The 18212-nt window shown below is 35.5% G+C and overlaps 3 protein-coding genes across 48 annotated transcripts in view; 1 reads left to right on the top strand and 2 right to left on the bottom strand.

The window, feature by feature from the left end:
- Positions 1 to 986, bottom strand: part of LOC106381386 (nudix hydrolase 22, chloroplastic-like) — a 13837-nt gene extending 12851 nt beyond the window's left edge. For 42 of the 46 annotated variants that reach the window (XM_048753583.1, XM_048753586.1, XM_048753582.1 and 39 more), the window contains exons 1-3: positions 651 to 986; positions 396 to 541; positions 76 to 195 (exon numbers count right to left, since the gene is read on the bottom strand). In XM_048753583.1, the coding sequence (XP_048609540.1) occupies positions 76 to 195; positions 396 to 541; positions 651 to 891 (507 nt within the window). In that variant the 5' untranslated portion in view covers positions 892 to 986. The remainder of the gene's footprint in view (positions 1 to 75; positions 196 to 395; positions 542 to 650) is intronic. The other 4 variants (XM_048753616.1, XM_048753615.1, XM_048753613.1 and 1 more) reach the window with 1 other exon arrangement.
- Positions 987 to 1355: 369 nt separating this feature from the next.
- Positions 1356 to 3564, bottom strand: LOC106381388 (protein IQ-DOMAIN 9). Its single transcript, XM_013821290.3, has 6 exons — positions 3342 to 3564; positions 2683 to 2770; positions 2476 to 2598; positions 2174 to 2401; positions 1953 to 2066; positions 1356 to 1863 (listed from the first exon to the last, which is right to left on the bottom strand). Exons 2-6 carry the CDS (start codon positions 2740 to 2742, stop codon positions 1591 to 1593), a joined length of 798 nt encoding a protein of 265 aa, XP_013676744.1. The 5' UTR covers positions 2743 to 2770; positions 3342 to 3564; the 3' UTR covers positions 1356 to 1590.
- Positions 3565 to 10907: 7343 nt separating this feature from the next.
- Positions 10908 to 11500, top strand: LOC106380291 (RING-H2 finger protein ATL40-like). The gene has a single exon (XM_048753569.1). It carries the CDS (start codon positions 10972 to 10974, stop codon positions 11422 to 11424), a length of 453 nt encoding a protein of 150 aa, XP_048609526.1. The 5' UTR covers positions 10908 to 10971; the 3' UTR covers positions 11425 to 11500.
- The last annotated feature ends 6712 nt before the right edge of the window (positions 11501 to 18212 follow it).

Raw genomic sequence — 18212 nt, 5'->3', positions numbered from 1 at the left:
CACGGATGCTTCGAGTACAGAAAGACTAGCAACTATATATAAAGCATGCTTGATGAAAAAAGAAACGAGACTAACCTTCAGAAACATTTCAAGTGGTGCATCAAACACAGCTTCCACTTCAGCAGGATTTGGCGTTGGATTGAATGCTTTTCTGTCCCATAATATTCCCACTACAGGAACTACTATAAGAAAATGCTGCATTGGAAAATGAAGCAAAGTATTGCTCATATTTGAAAGAAAAATGTTTCTCTCACTTCAAAAAAAAGCTAAACCAGACATAGAGCCTAAACCAACAATGGAACCAATGGTCTCCTACTACACTTCAAAATGCAAATCTGCCTAACCATCAACTATAACTCTGTGTGCTCACAAAACATAGCTATATCAGACCATACCTGAGAGAGAAAAGGTTCGAGGAAAGCAACAACATCAACAAGCGAAGGGTGCAATCCAATCTCTTCCTCTGCCTCTCTGGTGGCAGTAACACCATCATCATCCTTATCACCCTCTTCTGCTTTACCACCCGGCAAAGAAACTTCTCCTACATAAAAAATTCAACCCATCATCCATACTATCAGTATCACATCCAAAGACGAGACCTTTAAATCAAAAGTGGCCAAATTTAAAAAAAAAAGCCAAAGTAACAAAACCTGAGTGAGTAGACAATCCGGAAGACCTCTTAGTGAGGATGACACGCAAATCGCCGTCGTCTCCTTCGAAGAGACAGATCAAGACAGCCGCTTTCTTCGCCGGAGACGTAGATTCTTGAAACCCAACGCGGGAGATCAGTTTCCCGGTGCTCTCTTCTGCCTTGTATAGACGAAGCTGCTGCGCCAAGGCGAGGAGTCTGGATGATGCAGTTGAGATACTTTTCGCGGCTGCGGACTCCATGAATTTGCAAAGAATCACACTTGTCGAGAAGAGCTTATGTGGATAGCTACGGTCTGATCCATTCTCTCAAGTTTGTCGGGTCCGGTCTGGTCTGAATGTTATTTCATAGATGATTGTAAACTAAACCGTTGATTCGGTTAATAACTCTTCTGACTCTAATAGAATTTTATGTAGAATTCGCTCGAACCTAAAATTCAGATTATACATAAATCATATTGAAATAAACATAAGATTTTATCTAAGTTTTGAATATTTATTTCGAATATTGGTTTCATTTTTATGTATATATATTCAGATGCTGTTTTCGAATTTTCAGATATTCATTCAGCTATGGGTTGAGTTTGGATAATACATGATATTATCCCTTCAAATATTTTTTACAAATCTGATCGGATTAGAGTTTTTTTCTCATGCCTAATTGTAATAGGGCAAAGCTTTAGATTTTCCTTCCTGGTTTCACTTCCTGGAGACAAACTATTGCACGTATTAATAAAAATACACCAAGAATCACCATCATCGCCTACATATCAAATTACATGTATTTACATCACATCACATAACACTGACAATGACAATCTCCGTGGAACAGCAGACAGAACAGAAGACATACCAAAATAAATATACCAACTTCAAATCTTGCAATCTTGTACGTTTTGTATATTCATATACTCTTACACGCATACATACTTTAACTTAATTTCAGGCGCCTGGAAATGACAACCTCCGTGGTTTCACGGCGGCTCCAGAAGCCGGAGCTTTGGCTGAGACTGATGTTACTCTCTTTGCTGGTGAGTTTGACTTAGTTTCACTCTTGCAACAAACTGTCTTTAAACTCCTTGGTTTCTTAGGAGTCAAAGAATGTCTAACTTCCCAAGGACGAACAGCAATCCAACGCTCTTTCCAGCTCCAACCCCAATTAGTATTCCCCAGCTCATAACCCCCTAGCCACTGAGTCTTACCCTCTGCTTTCCACTGTTCAGAGAACATAATTAAAACTTTTATTTCTTCATACAGAAAGCAGCAAACAAGGGAAATAAAAGTTTCTTTTTATATATATTTACCTGATGAGCGAAGGCATAAGCTAAGGCTCTTTCCCGCTTTATCGTTGCTTCTTCCCTTTGATGTATCCTCCCTAAGATCTCATCTTTTGTCTCTGCCCCACCATTCCATTCAACCTGCAATTGTACCAAACTCAGCCTGAGCTTTAGACTTCTCAAGAGAGAGCTCAATGCTGTCATTATTTTTGCGTTTGAGGAACAATGACAGAGAGTCTTATTATTACCTCAATATCGTGAAGCTTAGCCTCAAGCTTCTGCTGATTCTCTAATCTTTTATGCATCAGTCGACTTTCCATGACCATGCCAACTCGGCGAGCCTTTATCTGAGACTGTATCTTACTCCACGAGTGAAGATACTTCAGTGTAACCGCCGCTTGCTTCTTCACTGGATGCTTTTCAGTTAACTCCTTTGCTCTTGCAATCCCTTTTAGACGCCTTAACATTTTTCTAGCCTGTGAGAAAGATAACATAACTAAGCAGTTGATTTACTATAAGAAAAAAAAAACAAAGCCACAACTCAATGCACCTTATAGGCTCTAAACGCAGACTGGATTCTAGTTGCAGCCCAATCCTCGCTACGGACAACTAGTGATGAAGCATGAGTACCCTTCTTCTTGGAAGCTTTTGATTTCACAGCAGTAGAAAGTCCCTGTCACAAAGGAAGGCCAAGTGAAACATTATTATCAAACAGAACTTCATCTGCATTGATGATCACACCAAATGTGAAACACACCTTTGTTTGTTTCCCTTTCTTTGAACCAATTATTGCCTTGAAAAAGTTCCCAGAACCCATCTCAGACTCTTGTTGTCACCAAAACAACCTTGTATGTATACAAAATGCTGAGCATAAGATTCTGCTTAAAAACGGCTGAATAATGAAGGACCTCATAAAGATAACTACATGTATTCTCGTAACTACATATATATGTACAACTACAAAGTACAAACACTATACAAAAATTGCATCTTGCATCTGCCTCTCTAAGAATCTACTACTCAAGAGAAAACTCTTGTGTGCATACACAAAAATTGAAATCTTTACTGCAAATACTGGACTGGGTTCTTGGAGTCACTACTCACATACAGCCCAAAATCAACTAATCAAGTACCCAACAAAAAAAATTAGATTCAGCTGGAGAAAAAGGTGAAAACAATCCAAATGCTATTAGAGGAAATAAAATCATGAAAAAAGGTTCGAACTTTACCAAACCCAACACTATAAATGAGTAAGAAAAGCTACAAAAACTGAAGAATTCTCTAATTTAAATCCACAAACTTGACTAGTTTCCAGATCCAATCTACAACCATTGAAACCAGAACGAACATTCCACTTTTTCAACTAAGGAGAGCTAAAGATAGATACTACAAGGTAAGTAGGTAACGTTGACATACCTATAGAAGCTCGTGAAGATATTGAAGACTAGTTTTAGCCGTGACCTCAAACAGAGAGAACAAAAAAACAGAACAGAGATTTTGTGATTGAATGATTAAAGATGGTTTTATTTTTCTCGGGGCCTGTAGCAAGGAAGAAGTAAAGGTGTACTTATAAAAAAGGGAAAATCATTACGGCGTCGTGACTTGTGGAGGAGAATATTATTATGAGGCTGGAATCACATTTTATTTTATTTGTAAGCAAAAAAAAAAAACAAATCATAATCAGCGGTTAATCTAATTAAAATGTCACAGTGTCACACCAACTACTACTAGGAATCAAGATTTGTCAGGTGGGATCTTTTTCTATCACGTTGTCTTACCGTCTATTCAAAGTTACCAAAAGCCAAAAACCATATATAGTCACGAAGAGTTTGTGATCACCACGGTGTGTATTCATTTTTGCTAAAGATGTCATAAGTTCTTTGATGACTAGTGTATACGTTTATAATTTGAAAGCAGTGGTGTGATGGCGTATAAATTACTAGGCATCAAACGTGACTTTTGAAAACTAATATGGTTAGGAGTCAATGGATTAGTTATGAGAATTGCATAATATACAAATGATTAAATCACGTCATTCGTACTTATATTTTGTCACTGGTTAAGCTGTTTTATGTATATGTAATTTGCATAATAATCTTATATTTGGTATCAAATGTTGTTTCTAAGTGGTTGGTCTGATTACCAGCAAAATGATTGACAAGAAAAGCAGTGGTTATAGCAGACTCATTTGACTTCCCCTGAGGGGTCCGAAGTTTCCAAAATCAATTGATTGCACCTACCAAATTTTGATATATCTTCTACAGACAGGAAACAAATTTAATTAATGAATCTTTCTAAAAGATAATTATGAAATGTCCCAATAATTATGGTAAAAGTTATGTAGATACTCAGGAGCAGCTCATCCACCACATATGTGGTTTGTATCTAATTGTGATCATGAAAACGATTTATAGGGATGTGAAGAATACAATCTTGGCAACAAGGAATAGGAAGCAATTCCGTATCCTTTTGTCTCTTTGGATCACTTAATCTTTATGTGTAATGTTGTCTTAGTTGCTCTACCTTGTTTTTATTTGATTTTGCAGAGGTAGAGTATTTCTTAGATTCTACTTTGTAAAATCTAAACATCATTAATATGATATAAGCATTCTTAGCAAAAAATAAAAATTCTGATGGATACATTTTTCTATTTGTGAATAAAAATTATTAGACAATGTATACAATGTATGGGTTTTCTACACATTTGTAGTTTGAGTTTGGGTCACTTGTACGTATACTATGTTGGGTTGTTTATACGAGCTTTTCCACAAAACCTGACCCATCCTGTTTAGACATAGTTGTAGATGTTTGATATTCTTTAACCCTAATTTGTAAAAACTAAACAATGTGATCAGAGGAATAATTAAAAAAACAAACATGTTATCGTGGTGTTATAAATTGGGGAAATCACATATTCTCCTATGAACTAATTGTTTCCGGTTTTTTCAAATACGAACTTTTAAACCATGCAAAAAACCACATGAACAACACGAAAATGGCTTATTCCCCTATGAACTAGTTTTTTCTGGCTTTTTCACACACGAACTTTTAAATCATGGCAAAAAGCACATGAACAACTCTATTTTTAGAATTACATACACAAACTATTTATTTTAAACCAATTCCCCTAAAAATGTAACGGTGTAATTTAAACGTTAACTTGGTTTATGACATGTGGAAAGCCGGTTTAATTTGGGTTGATAAAAAAAATACTATGTCGTTTTATTTTTTTTCTTTTTTGTCAATTGCTCTTTTTTTAGAAATCGTTTTACTCTTCATCATTAGTTGGGGATAATGCACCGATTTTATAGTTCCTTGTGGCAATACATGGAGATTGTAAGCTAGTAGTTGATGCTTTTCTTTCTTTATGCATCATGTAAAACGTTTTATTCTTCTGCAGAATAATAAATTTTATCTCTAATTGATGATGAAGAGTAAAACTATTTCTGAAAAAAAGAACAGTTGACAAAAAAAAAAAGAAGGATAAAACTACATAGTAATTTTTTTTATCAATCCAAATTAAACCGGCTATCACCTATCACAAACCTAGTTAACATTCAAATAACACCATTTATGGTTTTAGGTGAATTAGTTTAAAAATAGATAGTTTGTGTATGTTATTAAAAAAATAGAGTTGGTCATGTGTTTTTTTGCATGATTTAAAAGTTTGTGTATGAAAAAGCCAGAAAAAACTAGTTCATAGGGGAATAAACCACTTTTCCGTTGTTTATGTGGTTTTTGGCATGGTTTAAAAGTCCGTGTGTGAAAAAGCCGGAAATAATTAGTTCATAGAGGAATATGCCATTTTCCCGTTATAAATTATAAGATATTTATTTTGGTTGTGTCTTTCCATATATGGCCATGTTCGTTTGGAGGTTGCTAGCGTCAGCGTCTAAGCGTTGTTTCTTTACCGGTCACGGACTCAGCGACTGATCGCAACGATCAGACGCTAGCGTTTAGCGATTAAAAATTTTGACCGGTCAAAATTTTAGCATTGCGACCAAAATCATGCGACAAAAAAAACAACTTAAAAAGACAAAACTACCCTTAATATATTTGCAAAATCACAACACATTGCCACTAAACCTTATACAAACTAACGCCTCCATCATCTCTATCTTCAGTTTCTTTGTTTGACGGAAAAAAAGTATCATCCTCTCTCGTCGATCTCTTTCTAGTAACAGTGTCATTGTCATGCTGTCTTGAGAATGTAGTACGTGAGAATGTTGTATGTTTACTATGAGTATATTTGTATGTTTCAAGTATATAATTTTTTTATTTTCTTAAACAGGAATGGCAAGGTGTAAAACAATATAAGAACAAATTGCCTCCAAACATGGACATGTTTGAAGCAGAGTTTGGTGCTGTTACTGCGGCTGGAGCAGAAGGATGGTGTGCTCAGCAAGGAGAAGCTAGTTTAGATTCTAGAATGGATGTAGAGAAGGAAGATGAATCAGATTCATATGATACTAATATTCCAGCACCAAGAGCTGGAACAAGTAGGACTGGAAAAAGAAAGCGTAAAGAAGTTGATCAAGAGCCTTATGTTGTACGCAACACAGTTCTCGCAGAAAAAAATAAGCTAGCTGAAAAGATGTTATAGGTGCTGGAACGTGATCATCTGTTGTTGGAGCGTAATCAGAGATGCCGTACATATTATGTAGTGGAGATACTTAATGAGCTGCATGGGGTGATAAAGTGGTCACCATTTCACATTGCTGCAATTAAAAATCAAAAATCGGATGAAGAAAATAGACATGCATTTATAGTTTTTTTTAGTGATGATGAGAAAATTAGCTATCTTGAGAATATGCTTGGAGTTAAGATTTATAGTGGATTGTAGTGTTTTCAGATGTTCTAAATATTTTAGTATGGTTTTGTTATGACTCTTTTTGTGTTATGAATTGATTGAAACAAGTAGATTAATGGCATTACTATCTGGTTTTAAAGAACGTGGTTAGCATGTGGGTTTGTTCTTGCATGTGCTTAAGAGTTAAGACATATGTTTCAATTTTGGTTTTTTTAACGACAGTGTTGATACATGTCTATGATTGGCTTAGAATGTGTTTGTGCGTGTATATTGTTAGCTCTTCACATTGACTATTTATGATTATGGAGTCAATTGTGTTTATGATATTTGTCTTTTGTTTAGTGTATATGCAACCATTTATATGATTATTTTCAGAACTTATAGATATGATTTTTAATATTTTGCAGATGGTTAGGTGGATGATGGATGATAATGATGACGAGGATGAGATGAATCTAATTCATTAGATGTGTTTAAGCCTGAGAGGCTGCTTCAAATAACATATCAAGGTGCAGGATGGCATCATATTCAACAGCTTATGCACGGATCAGATCAACAACGTTATGATATTCTTCGCATGAATCAGAGAACATTTCAAGATTTGTGTAAGATGTTAGCGAGGAGGCATGGGTTACAAGAGACGAGTAATGTCTATATTGAATAAGGGGTTGCAATGTTTCTTGAAGTGGTGGGTCAAGTTAAGACTATGCAGGTTATTGCAGAAAGATATCAACGTTCGTTGGATACAGTCGAAAGGAAACTTGATGAGGTTTTGAGTGTTCTCCTGAAATTTTCTGCAGATGCACTAATACCAGAAGATGGTGAGTTTACAAGAGTGTGTCCTGCTTTGAGAAATGATGATTGATACTGACCATTTTTTCAAGATTGTATTGGAGCATTGGATGAAACTCATATCTCAGTTCGTCCTCCTAAGCGAAATGCAGAAGCATACATGGATAGAAAACAAGAGCCGATCATGAATGTTTTTGCCATATGAAACTTTGATATGAAGTTCATATATGCTTATGTGGGTGTACCAGGTGAAGCACATGACACAAAGGTGTTGACTTATTGGCGAGGAATGAGCCTTTTTTTTCACACCAGCCAAACGGAAAATATTATTTGGTTGATGTTGGATATCCCACAAGAACAGGGTATCTTGGTTTGTGTCGTAGAGTTCGGTATCATCTAGATCAGTTCAACAGAGGAGGACAACCAACGAACACTCGAGAAGTGTTTAACCGGAGACATTCAAGCTTGCAATCAGTGATTGAGCGGAAATTTGGAGTGTGAAAAGCAAAATAGAGAATTCTTGACCGTAGGCATCCAAAGTATGGTTTGACCAAATGGATAAAGCTAGTAACTGCAACGATGCCTCTAAACAACTTCATAATAATGATTTTATGCGTTGGCAGAAAAGAAAAGAATATCATACACATGGTGATAATGAAAAAGAAGAAGAAGACGAAGAAGAAGAACAAAATAAGATGATGGTGATGGTTAGGCCTAGGCGTTCGGGTCTTCGGATCGGGTTCGGGCCGGTTCCTTTTGGGTCCGGGTCTTTCGGGTCCTAAATATTTAGACTCAATAGGTACTTAGAAATTTTCGGGTCGGGTTCGGGTCGTTTCTTCTCGGGTCCGGGTCGGTTCGGGTCTATAATTAAAATACCCATAAAATACCCGTAATTTTTTGGCTCCATATCGGGTCCGGGTCGGGTTCGGGTATTAAGGATCTGAAAATGACATGGCATACCCAACTCCATTAAATTTAGTCGGTATTTGTCATATATATCTAAAATTTTACAAAATAACTTAAGCGAAACTATTAATAATTAAAATAAAACAGTTTTAAACTTTAAATTTTACATTTTAAAGCTTCATATTACTTAAAAAATGTTACTGATGGTTACAGTAGGCATATTTCATATGAGCCGACTGCAAGTCTACCTTTTTACTTTATCAAGTTTTTATTATGAGAATATTTCTTAAAACCTTCGTGAGGCGGAAACTCCAGACTATGAGACTAATAAAAGAACAAATTAGCCAAAAAGAAAAGAAATGTCCACATAGTATAGATTTGTGGGGTTGGGAGGGATCCAGATATCCAGAAAATTCAGGGTACCCAGATCTGGATCCGTCGGATCCGTGAATTTAATATCCGGATCCGGATTCGTGGTTTCCGGATATCCGTATTTCGGATATCCGTCCCGATATTTTATTATCCGCGGATATCTGGATCCGGATCCGTAAAAATAATTAAAAATAATAATTTTTTTTTAAAAAATACTAATTTTTAATATAATACATAAATTAAATATTTATAAATATATTTATATATGTCTATAATATTGTAAAAGCTAAAATATAATATTATAAGATTAATTCATCTATAAATATTAATATATCAAATATAAATATTAATGAAATTAAAAAATTTAATGTGTTTTAAAAATACGGATCCGGATCCGGATATCCAGACCTAAAAGTTAAGATATCCGGATTCGGATTTGGTTTGGACGGATCCAAGATTTTACTATCCGGATTCGGATCCGGACACTCAAGATATTCTATTTTTGGAGCGGATCGGAGCGGATCTCGGATCGAATCCGGATCTCGGATAATAAGTCTCATGCCTATAGATTTGTATGTTAGAATTAATATTTTATTTAAACTCGTATAATTTTAATATTGGGCCTAGGGCTGTTCAATATGGTAAAACCGAACCGAACCGAACCGAACCGAACCGAAATAGACAATATGATTTGGTTTTGGTATATACCATATAAACCGAATGGATATAGTTTTATAAAAACCGTAGGATTTGGATATGATTTGGTATATAACCGATTAAACCGAATAAACCGAACAAAACCGATTAAAAGTCGAAACATGTAAATATGTATCTACTTTATAACAATACATGAAAATCTATTTGTTACATAAGTTAAATTTGTGTTCATAACTATTACCATAATTTTATAGTAATAAAGAACCTTAATTTGTAAAACACTTGATCTATAATTAAATAATAATACATCGCAATTTAGACATCTTATTTTCTAAGTCTTCTTTTGATCTTTTTACTTTATTTTATTCTTCACTAAATTTATATGAAGATTATAAATTTGATGGACAATAATTAATGAAAAAATTTCACAATTTTTTTCTTATCTGTAAACAAACAGAGTTTCGTGTTCGATTGAAAAAACATGACTTTAATGAACACTAAATATGGAAGAGTGGAAAAACTTTTCTTTCATGTTTCTGTTTTGTTTCATATTTTTATTTTCAAAATTTCAAGCTTTGATTTTAGTTATAGATTTGATTATTTTATTTGATGGTAGAAGCATTTTTATTTTTTTGTTCATTTATTTGAACATGTAATATATTTTTAATAAATGAATGTGTTGACAATATGACTCTAAAATTCATATAATATGATCTCAAACTAAATAATTATGTTTTTTGGTATAAAACCGAATAAACCGAAAACCGACGGTATATAAACCGAACCGAACCGAAGTAAATATGGATTTAGAATGGTAGTTATATTATACTAACAGAAATACCGAAAACCGAAAAAAACCGAACCTAAACCGAATCGATATCCGGATTTAACACCCCTAATTGGGCCCGTCCCTCTAATATATTGGTACCGATAATTGATTTCTTTAATCTTTACGTCTTTTCAGACATACAAATAGTTAATCCCATCAACTATGACTTGGTACGTATCCTTATCCATTTAGCTTTTTCTCTACACCTATGTACAAACTGATCCCCACAAGCAGCAAGTTAAAATCTTAAACTAATCCTATTTGTGGTGTACCGATTCAAATGATCCCTGTTATTTTATTAAACTGATAATGTTAGCAAGTTCATTAGTCGTGATCGTATTTCAACGCTTTATCCAAATATATTCTAAGAGCATGATTAACCCAGAGTTCTTACGATAGGGTTCTTAGCGGAAGTTAAAAAACTGTTTCTTAACTTTTAACTAAAAAACTAAGAACCGGTTCTTAAATAAGGATTTTAAGAACCGGTTCTTAGCTTTTTTAGTTAAAAATTAAGAAACAGTTTCTTAACTTCCGCTAAAAACTCATTCTAAGAATCCTGGATTAATCATGGTCTAAGAGAATGTCAATTCTCAATGATCTATACATAAGGGTACATGTATATGTCATTTGATTTGTATCATTACTTAACTTTGAGAACCATTTTTGTATAAATCAAAGAGATGGGTTTCAACGACCCTTCGTTAAACTCAATCATCCTTTGGTTCGCCGGCGTAACGTCTCTCTTGACTATCTCCGTTATCTTCATCTTTCTATTTATGTGTTTGCTCAAACGCCGTAGGTTTGTGGATGTGTTACCGGAAACAGAAGACAACCACCACCACCGCAGAAGAGAACCTCCGGGCCAAGGGCTTAGCGCTTCCGTGATAGCTGCCTTTCCGACCTTTTCTTACAAACCGGACAGTAATGATCCTGAGAGCACCAATCAAGAGATAGAATGTCCGGTTTGCTTAGGGTTAATCCCCAAGAATGTTGTGATTAAGGTTTTACCAAATTGTAAGCACATGTTTGATGAGGAATGTATTGGTAGGTGGCTTGAAACCCACGTAACTTGTCCGGTGTGTCGTAGAATGGCTGAGCCCACTGGGGACAAGGTTCTAGAAACTATAGTATAGTTTTCTTTTTTTTTGATAAATATGTGAATTATCATTAAAATGAAGCTGACTTGTGTACAAAATGTTATGCTGACAAGCTGATTGTTGCAAAAAAAAAAAACATAGTATAATTGATAATTATATGGTTTTACCTTTTTTTTATATATGGTTTCACATTTCTGATTGATATGGGTGTACAAATAATGATATAACTCAACATGCGCAGTTTGAGTCATACTTCTTGAATTTTAGATGCTCGATCAAGCGAGAGAGAGAGACTTTTGATTTGATCGTGAAGTTTAAAATAGCTCGTTCCACCGTTCGTTATATAATATATACTACTATCTCGTAAGCCAACAAGAAATAGTTGTAAGTTTAGAATCTTCTTCATTTTCTTCACAGACTTATACACGGTCACGTTTCAGTTTTGATTAACATTCAGTTTTTTTTTTTTTTTTTTTTTTTTTTTTGACGTCGAACGGCCATTCTATTACTCAAGCCTGAGGTGGTCTGGATAACCAGACCGGAATAGAATAGTTAACTCTGTTATTAAACAGTGTTTGGGCTTAAATTATATAAATATATGCTTTATTCATCAATATCTTATACATACTCTACGTAGAAAAGTGTGATGATGACCATATATACTTATCTTATTGCATATAGTCAAATCTTCTTAAATCTACGCAGCTTTTCTTTTCCGAAAAAATCATAATATATTGATATCTAAAATATTTTACAAGGTACAAACACAATTTAATACAACCACTGAACCAAATAGAAGAAACTGAAAACAATTTCGATGAAAGAGTGGAGAGTAACCATGCTTTCCATAAAAAAAAACTTATATTAATGATCCTATGTGGCTGATTAGCATAAGAGACTATCCCCGCGGGGAGTTAATCTTTTTAAAGTCAATACAAAATCATACTCCTTATGAATCTAAAGTAGTAGAAGTTAATCGTTGTTTTACAGATGAAGTAAGAATATGCATATATGATGCATCATTATCTGATGTTTACGTAATCAAATACAACTGAAAAGAGGAAAACATAGTTAAAATTCAATTATTGTTTTCGGATCAGAGTTCTTTTATGGGCCTGTAACACCCGTCTCCTCTTCTCTCGTGACCGGCGAGTAACTACCGGTAAAATATCGAATTAAACCGTGTTATTCAAAACTGATTAAAATACCAAAACATTTAATAAAATAAATACAAATAAACACATCATTAAATTGATTTATAAAAATACGTCAAATAAATCAAATGAAAACCGAAATAAAAATATGATGATCCCCAAGACACCAAACCGTCCAGATATCCAACTACTCGGCAAGCTCACCTGCAATGGGAAGAAAAATGGATGAGCAACAGGGGAGTTACTCAATGAGGTATGAAATGTTAAACCTGAAGTCCATAGACCTGAACATAGCCCTCCGAATAAACATAAGCTGGGACGATTTATCGACCTCACAGGGCTACGACTCAACAGGTCGACTAAGCTGGCCACAACCCCACACACAACACAATCTGGCATACAGAACACACCTCACTGTACCCGGCTAAAAATCCAAACTTATCCCTAGTCCAACTATAAATATAAATCAAATTAAATTATATAGACAAGAAATATTGGATCATCTGACTTCCTATTTCCAGTTTAAGCAAATGACCTAAATAACTATCAAGCATACTTCAAACAGACATCATACAGATTCAATTCACGAAGACAGATCATATTAGAACTAAACTATATTTATTCGAAATCCTACGCCGTGTAAGAGAAGCTCGGGAATAGACCCTCACCTTAGCCAATATCAGAAATGGTTCGGGACATGCTCGGGAACCCTAGGCTTTAAAAGGAATTACTTGTCTTACAAGTCACGCCTACAATCCATGGTTGGTTCCTTTGATCACGTCTTTCCTCACGTTCTCCATAATCATTTGACTTTATTACAATATAACAACAAAGCAAGATCTCCGATATCAACGCTCGTCTCCGGTGGGGAATGTGAGATTTTGGGAGCCTGTGGCTATAGCTATATAAAAAATATTTTTTTACAAATTTAGGGGTTTAAAATTTTGTTTTTCCATAAAATTTGAAGGCATGTTCAAATGTTTCACTTGGCATGGCCAATGGTCGGCCCTAGGAATGACTCACAGCGGCTGAAAACGGTGGCCGGTGGTGGTGAGACGGTAACGGCGATGATCATGATTGATGAAGGTGGTTGCGCCATGTCTTCTCCGTCATCCAACACATAAAAACATGAGAAGAAGGTAAGAAGTGAAGGAATGATCGAGAGGGAAGTAGAGAGTGATGATCAGGCATGGGATAACAATGGCATCTCTTTTAGGATCTAAAAATGGTGACTGGCTTTTTACGAAGCAGTAAGGTATAATAAATACTAAGGGCATGTCCGCGCTTCGCGCGGAATATTATTTCGTTGTTGTTAATTATTATTTTTTGGATGATATAGCTAGCTAATTATGTGATCGTCTTTATTTGCTAAGAACGTTGGTATTTTTATTATGTTATGTAGTAATAGGTGATATGTTAATATATTATGTGTTTGTTTTTTTAATAGTGTGTTGGTGTGGGTATAATAGTACCTTATTAGTGGTGGAGTGAGATTGTGATGTAACGCATATTGAATTTCAATAATTTTACATTTAGGCATTTGTTGAATTTAAGGCTAAGGGTAAAAATTAATATTTTTTCTAATTATTTGAACATTACTTTTTAAAGATGTTTTGTGTTCTCTCCCTATATTTTTACATTGAGCCGTCACCATCTATGCATTTCGTTTACCTTTCCGTTATGTTGTGATTCTCGCCATCACCGAAAAAGACTCACATATGTGCTCTTGTTTTTCCTCACCTTTTTCTCCTCTTTTTCCTTAGATTTCGGCTCATGTTAGCAACTGAATCTCTTTGGGTTGGGTCAGAGTTTAGTCGTCTTTGAAATTGTTTTTCTCGTCGTTGGCTTACCATCGATAGTCCCTTCTCGTCTTAGTTTTCAAGATATGGTTTTTGGTGATCTAACTTCTATAGCCCGAGGACGGCTCTGTGATTGAATGATTTCGTTTTGTCTACCCTTCCATCTATGTTCCCTCATCTCGTTGCAACTTTCATGGCTGCTTGCGTCTCTGTGACTCTCCCTTTCGCCATGTTTGCCACTCTAGATTTGGATAGTGTTCTCCTCCGAATATGCTCTGTAGATTTTGAAGATTGTTTATGGTCTCAAGTCTGGGCTCTGGTTTCTCGGGGGTTGGCTTCCGTTCTCCCTCACTCAGGTTGTTCTCTTCTTCCCTTGATTCCCTTAGTATAAGTGTGTGGTATTAGTCTCTTGGAGCTTTGGTCTCTTCTATCCAGAGTTTTGTGGTTCTTCACTTGCATAGACGTCTTATTTGTGCTTGTTTACTTTGTGAGGTGATTCTTACCTCTTAGCTGGTGGTTGTCCTTATCGTTCGTTATGTATGTATCTTCCTGCTTCGTGGTGATTTTAGCCTTCTGTTGATTATTTTTCCTCTAACCCGCTTTCTTGGTTCTTGGCATTGGTCTTTGATCACGCTCCTTTGTGTTCAAGCGATTGCTTTATCTCAAGATTATCTTTCTACATTTTTCTGACTTTTGATTGTTCTGGCCAAGACACTCAATGATAATGTGGGGTAAGTTAATTTTCGTTCTTAATTGCCTTTGAGCTCTGGACCTTTATTGAGTTAGTGTTACTTTGGTATTTTTTTTCTCTATGATTATGGAGGTTTTATGTTTAGATTATGTGTTTTGCTTTAGTTTGGTTCATATTAAGATAAATATATAGTTGTAAATGAAATAATATAAAATAGTAAAAAATAATAAAATAGCGAAAGTTTATGTTATGTTTAGCAGTGAATAAATTAAATATTAAAATACATTTATATTTTTTTACTTATTTCTTTATTCGTTTTGCAATTTTTTGAACAATAAAATAGATTCTCAAACTTCAAATGATGATAGTTAGTGTGAGAAGGATTAGATAGTGCATAATTAGAAAATAATGAACCAAATTGCAATAGTCTAAAGGGCTTTTTGCAAAATTGACTCAAAACTCAAAGTCAAACCTAAAACTAACTCATGCTTTTCTTGGATTTTTCTTTTGTCCTATTCACCCCACAAGTTCATGATATTCACGAAAATGCCATCAAATTTTTTTTAATTTTTTTTCCGAAAATGACGTTTTTACTCTCTCACCCTCATCATCTTCAAGTAATTACAAGATTGCCATTGTCATCAATACCCCAACCACCATGAACAACCAATTTGAAGCTCTTAATGCACCTAAAATCGATTTACACTCTCTCTTTCTCACTTGTTATGAACTAAAAACAACATCTCTTTCACTTTGCCTCCAAATTCATCCAAAAAACTCAAGCTTTTGATTCAAATTTTTTTTTATGGTTTATAGAGCCATTCAAGCATACTATTCTTGGTGGGTTACTTTCGTTTGAGATTCTGGGTGGTTGGAGAAGACTCTGTGTGCTAAGGAAGTCATCTCACTAGTTTAAGGTATGAAATTGAAATTTTTTCCAGATCTGTTTGTGTAGAAGACTTACTCGTAAGTAGTCTGGCTGTAGAAGACTTACGGGTAAGTCTTCTGGTCAAACGGACGACTTACTTTTAAGTCGTCATCTTTGTTTGTTAAAACAAAATCTAGAGAATACCCTAAACGACTTACAGATAAGTCGTCTAGGATAAATGAGTTAGTTTTGCATTTGACCGAATTGTATCAGATATTTGACTTTTCCTGGACGACTTACGAGTAAGTCGTCTCCGGGAAAACAAAAATTTCAATATATTATTAAATCTGGACGACTTATCTGTAAGTCGTCTCAAGTTACTTTTGCAATTGGAAAATAAAACTTAAATATTTAACTTTTCCCAGACGACTTACGCGGAAGTCGTCAAGTAAGACGACTTACCTGAAAGTCGTCCAGGATAAGCAAAGTCGTCCAGATTTATTTCCTAGATTATGGTCAAACCTTGCTTATATGGGACGACTTTCTTGTATGTCGTCTGTCTGGACGACTTTCAAGTAAGTCGTCTGGGTAAAGTTAAATATATAAGTTTCTTTTTCGAATTGCAAACTAACCTGAGAAGACTTACAAATAAGTCGTCTAGCTTTAATAAAATATTGAAATTTTTGTTTTCTCTGAGACGACTTACTGGTAAGTCGTCCAGGAAAAATCAAATATTTGATACAATTCGGTCAAATGCAAAACTAACCCATTTATCCTAGACGACTTACCAGTAAGTCGTCTAGGTTTTTTTTTAACAAACAAAGCTGGACGACTTACTTGTAAGTCGTCCTATTTAAAATTCAATTGCAAAAATGACCTGTTTGGACGACTTATTGGTAAGTCTTCCAGACGACTTACTGGTATGTCGTCTGCGTCAATGTTTAGTAAACTTTCATTTTCTCTATGTTTACTAATGTGTTTTATTTTGAATTTTTGTAGATGATGCGTCAGTTACATGCAGTGTATGGATAATGGTTGTTGAATGATTGCCGTTGGGATTTTGTGGTTGATAATGTCAAAGGAGCGAGAATCATTTTTTTGGGGGAAGGTTCGACACATGCTGAACTTCTTGCAATGGCTCAAGAAGATTATAACCTGGACATGAGCACAAAATCTGTGGAGATAACCTACTCATTACCAGCAGAAATGATGCAGGCTCCAGACACCCCTCCTATTCATGTTACAAGTGATAGACAAGTTCGAAACTTGCTCGAGATAACCAAAACGCATGGAGTACGGCTTTGTGTATCAAGCCATAGCAAGGTGGAAACGGTTTTAGAGTTCAGGGAAGATGATGAAGCTGATGAAGCTGATGAATGTTTTGAAGATGATGATTTGGTTGAAGATGAAAATCATGATGGGGAGGAGGACGATGGGGAGGAGGACGATGGGGAGGAGGATGCTGGTATCTCTATTGTTGCTGAAGCGGACGAGAATGGTGAGGATTACAGTGTTTATGGAAAGGTTGAAGATGAGGATGAGGAAGATGATGATATGTGTTTTAAAGATATCGAAAAGATTGAAGGAGGAAGATCGAATGGTAACAGTATCTATGTCAACCAGAGTTTTGTTAGCAAGGATGCACTGCTTTCAGAGCTGCGGTTGACAGCAGTGAGGTTTAAGTTCTCCTTCAGAATATACAAGTCAACGAAAACTCTCCTTGTGACAACATGTCCGGTTAGTGGTTGTCAATGGAAGGTCAGAGCGAGTGTGAAACATGGGACAAACACGTTTTGGGTAACAAAGTATGTGGAAAAACATACATGCTCAGCGGGAGACCGACTCGCTCAGCGGAGACACTGTACTCCGAAGTATGTTGGTAGGCTTTTCATTGATCGTGTTGGAATCATTGATGGGTTGAATCCGCAGCATATCACTGATGCAATGAAGAACATGTTTGGCATGACGCTTGATTACACCACTTCATACAGAGCACTTTTATATGCACAAACATTGGTGAGAGGATCAGCAGAAGATGGGTATTCGCGTCTGCCATCATATCTCGAGCAAATCTCCTTAGCAAATCCTGATTCTATCACGGCTATAGAACTTGATTCTATCAATAGATTTAAGTATCTATTTCTCTCTTTTGGAGCTTCTATCAAAGGTTTTAAGTATCAGAGAAGGGTCATTGTGGTGGATGGGACTCACCTAAGTGGGAAATATGGAGGTGTTATGTTAGTTGCAGCCGCACAAGATGGGAATTTTCAGATATTTCCATTGGCTTTTGGGATCGTAGATGCTGAAGATGA

Source organism: Brassica napus, chromosome C4 (genome assembly GCF_020379485.1).
Source record: "Brassica napus cultivar Da-Ae chromosome C4, Da-Ae, whole genome shotgun sequence".
Taxonomy (NCBI): Eukaryota; Viridiplantae; Streptophyta; class Magnoliopsida; order Brassicales; family Brassicaceae; genus Brassica; species Brassica napus.
Note: the sequence above shows the minus strand (reverse complement) of the source record. Positions and strands in the feature narration are given on the sequence as shown.